Source organism: Struthio camelus, chromosome 5 (assembly GCF_040807025.1).
Source record: "Struthio camelus isolate bStrCam1 chromosome 5, bStrCam1.hap1, whole genome shotgun sequence".
Classification (NCBI taxonomy): Eukaryota; Metazoa; Chordata; class Aves; order Struthioniformes; family Struthionidae; genus Struthio; species Struthio camelus.
Window position 1 is genome coordinate 65607048 of NC_090946.1, and position 13077 is coordinate 65620124.

The 13077-nt window shown below is 41.8% G+C and overlaps 1 protein-coding gene across 2 annotated transcripts in view; it reads right to left on the reverse strand.

Annotated features, from left to right (window-relative positions):
• Window positions 1-850: 850 nt before the first annotated feature.
• Window positions 851-13077, reverse strand: part of FBLN5 (fibulin 5) — a 49166-nt gene continuing 36939 nt past the window's right edge. For both annotated transcript variants that reach the window (XM_009689783.2, XM_068946847.1), the window contains exons 6-11: window positions 11513-11629; window positions 10238-10357; window positions 7182-7304; window positions 6527-6653; window positions 3429-3624; window positions 851-1727 (exon numbers count right to left, since the gene is read on the reverse strand). In XM_009689783.2, the coding sequence (XP_009688078.1) occupies window positions 1566-1727; window positions 3429-3624; window positions 6527-6653; window positions 7182-7304; window positions 10238-10357; window positions 11513-11629 (845 nt within the window). In that variant the 3' untranslated portion in view covers window positions 851-1565. The remainder of the gene's footprint in view (window positions 1728-3428; window positions 3625-6526; window positions 6654-7181; window positions 7305-10237; window positions 10358-11512; window positions 11630-13077) is intronic.

The following is a 13077-nucleotide window of genomic DNA, read 5'->3' on the forward strand; positions in this document are numbered from 1 at the left end:
CACACTCCTAAATATATATACATATATTTAGCTTAGCACTATGAGGCCTCAGCTGGAATACTTTTCCCAGTTTTGGGCACTGCACTTCAAGAAAGATGTGAACCAACTGGAGCCAATCCAGATGAGAGCAAAAAAAAAATGATTAAAGGTCCAGAAAATGTGATGTATGAGGAAAGACCAAAAGAATTGGGTTTGTTTAGACTAGGGAGGAACAGTCTGAGAGGAGACATGACAACAGTCTTCAGACATGTTAAAGACTGTTGCAAAGGGGAATATAATAAACTGTTCTCTATTTCTACTAGGAGTAGGCTAAAAAGCAACAGACTTAAATTGCAACAGAGGAGATTCAGGTTAGACTTCAGGAAAAACTCTCTATTGGTTAAAGCAATTATACCTGAGAAGACATTGCCTACGGAAACTCTGGGATCTCCAACATTTGAGGTCTGGGTACTGGCATAGTTGGTTCTGCTTTGTGGCAGAGGCATGTACTGTATGCCTGTTCCAAGTCCCTATCAGCTTTTTTTCTCTAATGTTAGGAATGTATGAGAGATATTATATGTAAATGGAGGGATTTTTTTTTTTTTCTGAAGGAATACGGGCTGGTCTGATCTGAATGGTCTTTTAACAGGAGACTAGTTGCAGCCATAACCACAGAGTTAGTACTGTTACCTTGTAACCGTCACAAACTGTTCGCAACTATTACAGCCCGAAAAACAGTGAAAAATAAAGATCTGATTCTCTTCTGCTCTAAAGCCCCTGCATCCTATTCTGGCAGTGGAGGCCTGTGTCAAAGAGCCTGGGTGTAAATAAGCATAACACCCTAAACATTGCAAAATATACCATCCAGTGATAGATTTCTATGATCTCTATTATATAGAAAGATTTAATACAGTAAGGAACCCAAACATGTGACACTTTGTTAGAAAGCAGAAGATTACATAGTACAACATGTATTTTGGAATGAATTTACAATGAATTTTAACTATAAAATAGAATGAAAGAAAAACAGATGAAACTAAGACAAACGCAGGGCGAACTGAGACAAAGTGCCCGACAGATAATTCCAGAGATAACTGCGAATGTAAGTTAGCATTTCTGAGATCCCTTGTTTCGAGAGGTGGTTTTTTGTTTTGGTTTCTGCTTGTTTGTCTGCTTTCCTTTTTTGAAATGAAAAAAAAAAAAAAGCAAGATTGCAAAAGCCAGCTTTTTCTTCAGTTTCTTTGGTGCTTTTTGCTAAGCAGTCTCGGAGCTACAAAGGTTCGCAGACTTTCAAACATAGACTCATACCCTAAAAGTGTTTACAATGGAAAAAAAAGAGTTCTTAAAATATATAACCACATAGAGAATCGAATGGGATCTGCCGACGATATACAGCTTCAGACATCTGCATCCTGGTACAGACGGTGCATGAAGAGGCCTCCCTCCTCAGACTGGCATAGGCCACTGGGTCTGTGGTAATACTGATTTGGTTTCGAGCTGCTATATGTACTGACTTCTGAGAAGAGTGTGCTGCGAGGAGGAATTAGGTCTTTCTGTTTCAACATTTAAAGGCACAAATTCAAGGTTTAGAACGAGTACTGTGATACGTATATCCTCAGTCGGATGACAGAGCTTCCTCTGAAGTTGATGACAGTGTTAACAGTGATCATTTCCAAGTCCAACTGAATAGTACGGGGCCCTTTCACGGGACGGGTCATCACCAGAGTAGCACTGATCGGTCCCGTTTGCTGTGCACAAAACAAGAGGAAGCAGGTGAGATTTTCAAAAATGACTCTTGAAAACTATGATCACTGCTCCTAGAACAGCCAAAATAGCCTTGTTTTCTGTTGCGCTGTTAGAAGCTACTGCAGTGTTTTCTATGAACTGTCACCTTCTACAATTTCTACAGCCTTTAGGAGCCCTGCACATGAAAGAAGCCGTTGGATATGTAAATCTGCTCCAGTCTGAACAGTAAAAGATGAAAATACGGATTTAGGATATGCACAAATAATAACACTCTTCTGATGAGGTATTTTTCAGTTTGATGTACAAAACACCATTACTCTGAAGTAGCAGAAGCTAAGGAGAGGTAATGTGAACAGACCATCAAGAACATATGTTCTTGTGTATTTTTCCTATGTGAATGAAATCAGGATTTGTCTTACAATTGCACATGTTAACATTGCAAAACTTTACCCTCTGAAGAGACTTTTAAATATATATTATGTTAAGGTGATGGCAGTTTAGATTTTCAGAAGTGCTCAGGACCTATCATCTATCCACTTCTCAGGTGCTTCAGAAAATCTGACTTCCAGTAAGTGGAGATCGAGCTTAGATATACATGGCCAGACCAGTGAATTATGAGTATTTAAATATCAGGAATTCTGATGTTAAAATGAAGTGCAATTTGTTTTGCAGCAGAAACATACATACATAGAGTGAGATCTGTTTTACCAAAAGTCTGACAGAAATTTGAGGCGGCAGCTAGGCAGGCTATCCAGGCCAGGCTGCGGGACCCAGCCCATGAACAGCATCTCTGCAAGGGGCCACCCTGCTCCTTCCCTACTGGCACCTTCCCCGTCTGCCTGTCTTACGCTGTTCTCAAAACAATGAATAAGCACCACCTGCTGGTTATAAACTTGACACAGGAATGTTTGGTTGCCAGTTAAGGAAAAAGGATGGCTTGTGCAAGCAAAGAAAGGCCCTGAGTGTTTTCTGTGATAAAGGAAAAAAAGAAACCCACCAGAGCTGAACGATGATATTTGACTTTGGAGTCTTAAGAAGTGACAGATCAACCCAGACTGGTGGGGGGGGGGAGTGGGGGGGAAGGCCAGTGGGATCAGTAATGACTTGACAGCAGGAAAGATCTTGTGAGATGTAAATGATCATTCGTGGAGACTTCGCCTTTCCCTGAATGTCAGAAGTGCAGTGAAGATGTCTAGGGAACATGAATGTCTCTGAAGAAACTTCTGATTTAAACAGTTTTGTCTTCTATAACATTGTCTATGTGAAATGTTGGTTCTCAGTGGACAAAAATACAACAGACAAAAGCAAGCATCCAAAAAGTCAATTCCAATGCACAGTTTTAAAAAAATTGAGGAAAGCTGGCCCTTTCTGTGGCAAGTACTGACTGTTTATTAAATAAAAAAAGGTTTGACACAACAGTTTTACCTGAGCATGGCAAACACGAGCTATTCGTAGAGTTATGTAAGGTCACAGATCTTGCTGAACATAATGCCTTATAAGAAATAGCCCAAGCCCCTTGTGGCAGATTACATTTGTTTGGGTAGGTTATTTTCCTGAAAAAGCCAACAACCCCTGCAGATCAGCAGGCTGCTCTGCATGTCTGCATATAAATATGTCATTTTGAAGGTTTAAATAGTTTTCATTACAAGCAGAATTCTGTTGTCAGAAAGAAATTCAGTTCTCTGTACAGGCATCAGACTTACCCGCATGTAGAATTCCCTGCCCTCATTCCCTGATTTGATTTGGAAGATGTAATAGGCTCCAGGGTAGCGAGTTGTTGCTTGCATCTGAAAGATGTCAGAAGGCACAGACCGCCCAGACACCATGTCCATGACTCGGTATAAGATGGTGAATGGCTGATCTCTGCAACCAGGGTTTTCAGCTGGGCACATGCAGCGACTAATAAAGAGAGAGGATTATCATCAGTGGTTAGAAAATCCTGTCATAAAAGAATTTATATGCTAATATGGCTGCAGAAATAAATAAATAAAAGAATTTTATTGTCTACACAGTTAATGAAATCAAGTTGCTCATTTTTAATATCATCTGTGCTGCTACTCAGCCTGCCTATATCCCCAACTTCCTCCTCTTACCTTCCAGGCTTTGCCAAAATATTTTGGTATCTTTAGTCTCCTTAGATCACTCAAAATTCTCTACATTCCTTAAAGTAGATCTGCAGGTGCAGAATAGCCAGAGTACATGTTTGTTCTGATTGATAGTAATTTAAACTGTACTGTCCTGAAAATTGTTAATTATTGGATCGGTACACTCGTGGTGCTATATATTATATTCTTTGTTTAACAATCCTTTATATATTATGTGAAAACATATGACAAACCATCCTGGGTCAAAGCAAAGACCTAGCAAACTCTCTATTCTTTCTCCAGTATGTCAAAAGCAGAGGCCTTCTTTATATTCATTAGCCCTTAACGCATTTCTCTTCAATTAACTTGTCTTGCTTCCCTTCACACCCACACAAACTTTTAGCACCCATAGCACCTGGCGGCAGGGAGTCCCACAGCCCCAGCATGCTATGGGCAGAGCTAACTCATTTGCTTCTCTTGAAACTGTCCCTTGCTGACTTCCTCTGATGCCCCCAGCTCCTCTATCAGAAGGGACAGCAAACAGTCAAACCCTGAACATCCTTTTCATACAACTCAGGACTTCGTATTTGACCCCTTTCATGGCTGAAGTGTCCTAACTTAGTTGTTCCTCACATGGAAGACATGCCATGCTTTTGTTCATCTTTGCTGCTCTTTATGAACCTCTTTCTGGCTCTATTATATTCTCGAGAGGAAGGGGTGGAACCGCATAGTCTTGAAGATATGGGCACACAATGGCACAGTGCTCTAAGGATATCCACTGGTTTATTTTCTATTCCCTTCCTAGTAACGCTTAGCATCCATATTGCTTTTCTGATCTCTGCTGAGCACTGCAGAGTGTTATAGGCAGAACTCAATATTTGAGCATTATTATAGGCAGAACTCCCTATAATAATGCTCAAATCTCACTTCTGAGTTATTACGATCAGATCAGAGCTCTTGATTTCATATGTGAGGCTGGGGTTGTCTTTTCACTTTACATTCATCTACATTGAATTTTATTTGCCATTTTTATTGCACAGTCAGTGAGTCTTGTATGATCCTTCCGCAATTCTTTTCTGCTTGCCCTTTTCTTTACTGTCCTCAGACACTTTAGCAGACTTTGCCACCTCACTATCTATCCTGTTTTCCAGGCTGCTTACAGATATATTGGACAGAGGAGGTCCAGCTCAGAGCCCTACAGAATTCCACTGTGAAAGCTGACAATTTAACCCTACACACTATTTCTTATCTTTCAACTTTTTATTCATCTGTGCCAGGGATTGGTCTCTTTCTTATGCCTGCTTAATTTCCTTAAAAGTTTTATGTAACGGATCTTGCTGAAAGATTTTGGAAACCCAAGTAGAGTGCATCAGCCCATGTCTCCACGAACTGTTGATTTCTTCAAAGTATTCCAATAAAGTTGTGAGATAGGATGTCCCTTTATAAAAGCCATATTGGAGAATTTACTGCAAAGGAGTAAATTTTTTTGCCTATTTGTTCTCTGACTTCCACTATGACACCAATTTCAGACAGTTCCTCTGGTGAGTGCCCCATAAAAACGTTCCTGGCATTGGAAACAGCCAATTCCATCCACAGAGAACACAGATGCAAAGAATTCATTTGGCTTTTATACTGACCACTTCTAGACATGTACCAGAAATCAAATACGGTCACATCTAGATACAAGCCAAAGCCACCAAATTCAAAGCTCAGAGATCAGGATTTGGTGCAAGATTTGGTGCAAGCTGATCTGTAAGGGCTCCACAGATGGCCTCTGAGGAATTTTGATACAGAGGCTTAAGACATTTTAACTTCTAGCTTAAGAGCCTACCAGTTCTGCGCCAGAAGAGGCAGAATGGAATGTGTGCCCGCTCCTCAGCTGCCCTAGCTCACAGAGCAACATGAACACATGAATACATTTTCATAGGAAGCACTGGATTCTTCGTCTCCTGCTTTTCTATAAAATCCATTAGGCTACCAAGCAACCCCAAGGAAGTTAGTTTAGTGCAAACACTATGGATAAAATTATATGGACGGCAAAATATATAGAGATCTGTCTGGGGTTGAAATAATTAGAGCCCCAGGAAGGCCACATACAAAATGTAAAAGAATCATGCAAATTTTAGAAATGTGGGATTTTTTTTACATTGCAAGAACCACTTGGTCAAATGATTCCAAATTTAGACAGTAACAGTGCTAACCACCCCATTCAGACATACCTAATTTCAAGACAATGCAGATTAGCCTGTAGACTTTTCAGCATATTTAACCTTTAAGCAATAGGCAACTACCTGCGTCCTGCTATAACTAGCATCTAATGTTTATAAAGTACTTGCTAGGCATGAGCTAGCTAATACTCACAGGAAGTACTCATATTAACAAATAGGTTGTGTTTGAGCATATACGAAGTCAGTTAGTAATGTTACTAAGCCTCTCTTACTACACTACAAACCTTGCTGTTTTCTTTACTCATTGATAAGTGTTTTTGCAGTCTAAGCTGCCACACGTCTGAGTATCATATCATATCATAGCCCACCTGGTGACCTGGTAAGGAATTGCAATCTATTATTTTTATGAAGATTACTAATGGTAAATGCAGCAACAGCTCTTTAGACACACTTCACGGCTTTGTTACAAAAATGCAGTTTATTTTGTTCACTCTAGATATGCTTTATACAGATATAATTTGCTCTTGTGGCTGTGGGTATGCTACTCACTTCTCATTAATCTGGATATAAGGATCCTCACATCTGACTGGGTCTAAACATTTATATTCGCCTTGGATATTGAAGCATGTTTGCTGTGAAGTGCAGGTGAAGTTTCTGTTTTCACATTCATTGATATCTAAAACACAAGAAACAAGAGAGAGGCTAATGCAGGGAAATCTGTGCAAGACATAATCCTTAAAAATAGGTTCCATCTTAAGGAATTCCCCCAAAATGCAAAAACGTCCTTGCACCGTGTGAAGTGGCCTTCTGATAACTGGATCCTCTTTTAAGATCAGTTTTTACTGCATTCATTTCTGCTTACGGGAGTGCCACCAGGTCCTGAGTGCAGCACAAATAAAAAGAAATTTGCTGCTCAATCTCTCTGACCTCAGAGTATTTGCTAACTAAAGAGAGACATGCAGAGGAGAGGAGAGCCTCTCAGGGTTTTACTGTATAACCATTTCTTAGTAACGTTTTACACCAGCGCACCAAGTGACCTCTGTGGCTCTATTCATGTGATGACATTCTCACCAGAATTGCATAACAGGCCCCTACAAGTATTCCATTATGCTATGCCAAGACCAAGCATCTCCGTCCTTGAAAGCGTCTTTCCAGACCCAGGACCTCTTTGCACAGGTTTTAATCAGAGCTGGAATGTTCTTACCTTGGCAGCTTCTGCTATCATCCAGCAGAATATAGCCTGAAGGACAGATACAGTAGTAAGAACCAGGCTCATTCACACACTCATGCTGGCAAAGGAACTCGGAGAAGCTGCATTCGTCCATATCTGCAGTGGTAAAACAAAGTTTAGAGTGTTTGACATTAGAGTCAATACAGCAGTCCCCCAAGCAGATCCGAACTATGAGCCTATTACCCTGGCCAGAGGTTGATGCCCTCCCGTTCCTTAGAGCTTTGCAGAAGCCTGGCAAAATACTATTTAACAAGTTCTTTGCTAAACCTTTTCCTCCTAGGGAAACCAAGGCTGATGCTGGACACAATGTATGACTCTTATTTATTTATTTTTCTTTTCAGAATACCTGTCACCGGCTGGCTATGTTTTCAGTTCTGTTTTACATCAGAGAAAGAGCTCCTCCAACAACAAAGCCACAACTGTAATTTGTAAGGAGAGACTTTGTTTGTTTGTTTGTTTGTTCATTTTTCTGGAGAGCAAACTTCTCTTTCCCAGAGATGCATGGGTCCCAGCAGAACTCCTACAGCCAACCCTGGCTGTTTTATGTTTCTTAGCCTTTAGTCAGTTATTTCCAATGCATTCCAATAAGGCTTCAAGCTCATCCCGACTTGGGTTAGACCTACTGGAATGCCTAGCTATCTTCCAAATACCCAGGAAGCTAAGCAGTCTGTCAAATCTCTGATTAAAAGCAGAAATTTTTTTTTTTTTTCTGTTACTCATGACTTGACCAGTCATTGTATTCTGCAGAACTGTGTTCAAGTTAGAAGATGAACTTCAGAGCGGCACATAGAAGCATGGCTAACTGAGGGGAAAACACATGCAAAGGCACTAGACTGAGGGAGGCTGCTGTTAATCATTTCCTTATTTCCCTGTTTGAGGGAAGAAAGAAACAAAGGCCACAGTCCTAGCCAGGAACTCCCAAGTTCTTATTCTCAGCTCTGACATATCGACTCTCCCAGGCAAATCACTTTTACTCTTCAGACTGAATTTTCCTTTCTTCTAAATTGGGTTCAGTCCATTTATCCACTTCTAGTGTTTTGTACAGATGTACTGGAAAGTATTTGAAGCACAAATATATGCAAGTGGCTTTATGTCCACGACCACATTATCAAGAGAGAGATGAAAGGAACTCTACACCTACATAGTCCTGTTATTGTTGTGACTTGCCCAATAATTCCCTAAAAAAAAAAAAAACTTACTGCCCAAACAAGGATGGAGGGCTGACTCCATAAAGGGACTGAGATATCAGACTCTCCCTTTAGATGTCCTAGCCCAATGCCCCACTTTCATAAAAATTGTGCTCAGCTGCTGTCAGATGCTGAAGGCACTTAAAATTCAGAGGACCTTAAATTTCTGCTGCTGAGCCCCTACAGGATAGATACACCTTCACTATTACTAGACCGTTCTGGGGTTCTGCTGACTATCTCAGCACAGAGGCCAAGATAGTAGGCACTGCAGAGCACATCTAATACATGTGGAAGAGCTTTGGGATTAGGAAACATTCTGGAAGAGCCAAGTTCAAATCTCTGCCTCTCTGCTTGAACTGGTGCAGGAATGTCTCCCATCTTCAAGGTAAGGAAATTGCTAGGCCATGGACTAATCCAACAGATTAGCAAGCCTCAGCTATGTCTCATGTTCGCCTATGAAGTGAAGGAAGCTCATCCAGAGAAATTTAACCTTCTCATGACAGGCATTTCCTTCCGCAGAAGCAGGCAGATTTCTGCTCCAGCTGAGGCAGAGAAGTGCAGATTTGAATCTGATTCTCCTATTCGTGTGTCTGGTGCTCTAAGTCCTTCACTGCACTGAGTGACCTGGTAACATTAACACAACCTGCTCCTCAGCGCATTTACACATGAAGAGCCAACATAGCGTGCTTGCCTTCCTCCAAGAAAGGAGTGCTTCTCTAAGAAAAGAGTTCTCCACTCTGAGTCTGAGTGGATGCAGGTCTCTTTTGCTGGCTTGACTCTCAGAAAGAATGAGTTTCAAGCACTGCCACTCTTGTTACCACTTCCTACTGGCAATGCTTATGCAGCATTGCATTCAACCTACTGGCTTAGGCCAGTAGACCCTAATGGTCTCAGAAGCATGTAAAAGGCCCAGGAGTCTAATTCAGAAGCAGAAACTCCATCTGAAAGCAGAAATCTTAAGTTAAGTGTTGCAGCTCTAAATGTTAAATGTATAAGACCCTTTAGAGATTTAAGCCTTAGTCCTTTTCCTTATAGTACTGAGGCCTGCAGGGAAGAAAAGCTTTAATCTATACACATACTGCATATCATGTCTTCTGTCTCAAAAGCAGCATGTTACATCTGTTTACTGTAAATTAAAAAGCAAATATTTTCCAGTGTGCTTTTCTTCCAAGAAATATTGGCTGGACTCTCTCATTTTATCAGGCTGTGGGAACATTAAGCATAGAAATAAGTTTAACTATTTGCCTGTGATTAAAATAAAGCCATAAAATAAAAACAAAAACAAGAGAAGAAAAGGAATAGGGACATAAGCACCGACTTACCTGCTATATGCTGAATGGATCAGCAACAGCTCTGCTAAGAACGAAACATTGTTTCTGAAACGTAGCCAGAACCATACAGGGGAAACTGGGGAAGATCTCAGGCGGAAGTGTGAAAGAATAAGAGCAAGAGGAATACAGGCATTCAACAGACATAAAAAAAAGTGCTTCATGCTCATGAGAATTAATGGAATCATGGATGAATGTTTTAGAAATATCCCTATTTTACTTGCTCCCTGATCAGTATTTGAAAGCATTTTCTTATGCTTTACCACTATCTTAGAGCTTTTTAATATTTAACTTATTTCTTTCACATGATTTGCAGCCCTCCTCCATGGTGCTTTTCTGGCTTTTTGCTTCTGCTTTAACTTGAAGAAAGTTCAGACTGGTTGGAGCTATCCTGCTGCTAACCGTAGCCCAATGCAGAAGATTTTTTAAAAATCATGTACACAACAATACACTGGAAAAAGAAAACTCAACACAATTAAAGCAACCAAAATGATAAATAACTGAAGACAGTTACCACTGCAGTTAACTCCATCAGCTTCCAGTTCATAGCCAGGTTCACAGCGGCAGAGAAAAGAGCCATAAGTATTGACGCAGGTTTGAGTGCAAGGGTTTTCACCTGTACATTCATTCACATCTGTGGGAAAATAATGCTCAGTGCATCAGTGACTTCTTCCAAAACTCTGTTTTCAATTCATTACTGTGAAGCATTTCAAAGAGATTAGCTGGTTTGGTCCGAAAAATGGTTTGGTCTGAAAAAATTTAACCAAGTCACTATTGTTTATTGGAATTCAGGAAGATAACTGGAAAAGGTATACTGGAAACCCAAGACTGCCTGGAAACAAAGCATTTGAGAGTGTCTTCACTAGTGCTGATACTCAGGCTGGCTCTATATTAAATTAGTGAGGCTCAGCTCTAACATAACTCGGCTCCTGATCTCATTTCTAATGGATAAAGATGGTCACTCACAGCTGAAGAACCATAGAGGAAACCTGCATGTTCTGACTATAATAAAAAAATAACACAGAACGCGGGAGTAAAGTATTTATTATAAAGGCTTCTGTGCTTATCATGTAATTTTAAAACTACCCAATGATTTTTTTTGTCATAAAGACTAGAGACAAAATGCAGCAGGATACAAAGACTGGAGACAAAATGCAGCAGGATACACCTGAGGAAGAAAATATAATGAGGAATGTCCTTATGGAAACCTAGGGCTATGAGAGAACCAATTAGGACATTCGCAGCTTCTGGAAACTCCTCACACCATTAGCATAGACCATTTCCTGGAGTATGTGGGAAGTTGCTTAGCAGTATTGGGTAGCTAGGGAGAGGCTCTATGAAGAGGTCATGTATACCTTGATTCAGGTACCATGTCACAGCAAAAGGTGGTCTAATGCTCAGGACACTAGTCTAGAAATTAGGAGACCTGGGTCTAATTTCCTGATCTGTCAGAGATTTCGTGTCTCAGGAGGGCCACATAGCTTCAGAGCTTCAAAATACTTCAGTGCCTCAATTTAGTGAGTCGAGTAACTACATTTTAGAGGATTTGGGCCTCTGTGCATATTTCTACTGATACACTGGTCACACTGCTCTTGTGCCCCTTCTAGGTGAAGACAAAAACATACATTCACATGGGAGTTACATAAGTATCTCAGACAGACCAAACCTATGAACACTTTTAAACTCAGTGTTAGGAAGGTTACTTGTATTCTAAAAAATTGAGCAAGTTTTTAAAGGTATTGCAAGGTTGGCACAAAAAATTTAATTCGTGGTTGACAGTAGACAGTACCTTGGCATGATCTTCCATCATCATTGAGGGTAAAGCCTGGATTGCATGTACAGGAATAGGAACCAGGTACGTTGGCACACAGTTGCTGGCAGTAGCCATAGCGACATTCATCTATATCTACAAATGGAAAAGATAAAAAGCAGAGTGTGCTGCATTTCCATGTGCAGATACAAAGCAACACACACGTTGAATCCACTATACCAGCAGAGAAATTAGCCAACATACTATTCACAAATCTAGCAGCCATACTTTCAGGTGTTCATATCCAGAGTTATAGTTAAAACAAATCTCTACCCAAAAGAATGCAGTAATGTATTTTTATACACATCTGATGCACATCAATGCCTATGAACTGACTGTCATTCATGTAACATCCTATTTAATGCTATTTCATCAGAAAGCTCAAGGCCAGTCCCTTTAAGTGGTGACTCTGAAGCATACCTGGTAGCTTGGATAGCCAGTCAGTACAAGCTCAGCCAGCAATGGACCCAGAAAACTACAGGCCTGTCAGTCTCACCTCCAGCCCTGGAAAGGTGATGGAACAACTCCTCCTGCAGGTCATCACTAAGCATCTGGAGGACAAGAAGGTGATCAGGAGTAGTCAGCATGGATTCACCAAAGGGAAATCATGCTTGACCAACCTGATAGCCTTCTCTGATGGGATGACTGGCTGGGGAGATGAGGGCAGAGCAGTGGATGTTGTCTGCCTGGACTTCAGCAAGGCTTTTGACACTGTCTCCCATCACATCCTCCTAGGTAAGCTCAGGAAGTGTGGGCTAGATGAGTGGCCAGTGAGGTGGCTTGAGAACTGGCTGATGGCCGAGCTCAGAGGGTTGTGGTCAGTGGTGCAGAGTCAAGTTGGAGGCCTGTAGCTAGCGGTGTCCCCCAGGGGTCGGTACTCGGTCCAGTCTTGTTCAATATATTCATCGATGACCTGGAGGAAGGCACAGAGTGCACCCTCCGCAAGTTTGCTGATGACACTAAACTGGGGGGAGTGGCTGACACACCAGAAGACTGTGCTGCCATTCAGAGGGACCTGGGCAGGCTGGAGAGGTGGGCGGAGAGGAACCTCATGAACTTCAGCAAAGGCAAGTGCAGGGTCCTGCACCTTGGGAGGAAGAACCCCATGCACCAGGACAGGCTGGGGGCTGACCTGCTGGAAAGCAGCTCTGCCGAGAAGGACCTGGGAGTCCTAGTGGACAACAAGTTAAACATGAGCCAGCAGTGTGCCCTTGTGGCCAAGAAGGCCAATAGTATCCTGGGCTGCATTAGGCAGAGTGTTGCCAGCAGGTGGAGGGAGGTGATCCTGCCCCTCTCCTCAGCCCTGCTGAGGCCTCACCTGGAGTACTGGGTCCCGTTCTGGGCTCCCCAGTGCAAGAGAGACATGGCACTGCTGGAGAGAGTCCAGCGGTGGGCTACAAAGAGGATGAGGGGACTGGAGCATCTCTCCTATGACGAAAGGCTGAGAGAGCTGGGCCTGTTCAGCCTGGAGAAGAGAAGATTGAGAGGCGATCTCATCAATGTGTACAAGTATCTGAAGGGAGGGTGTCAAGAGGATGGGGCCA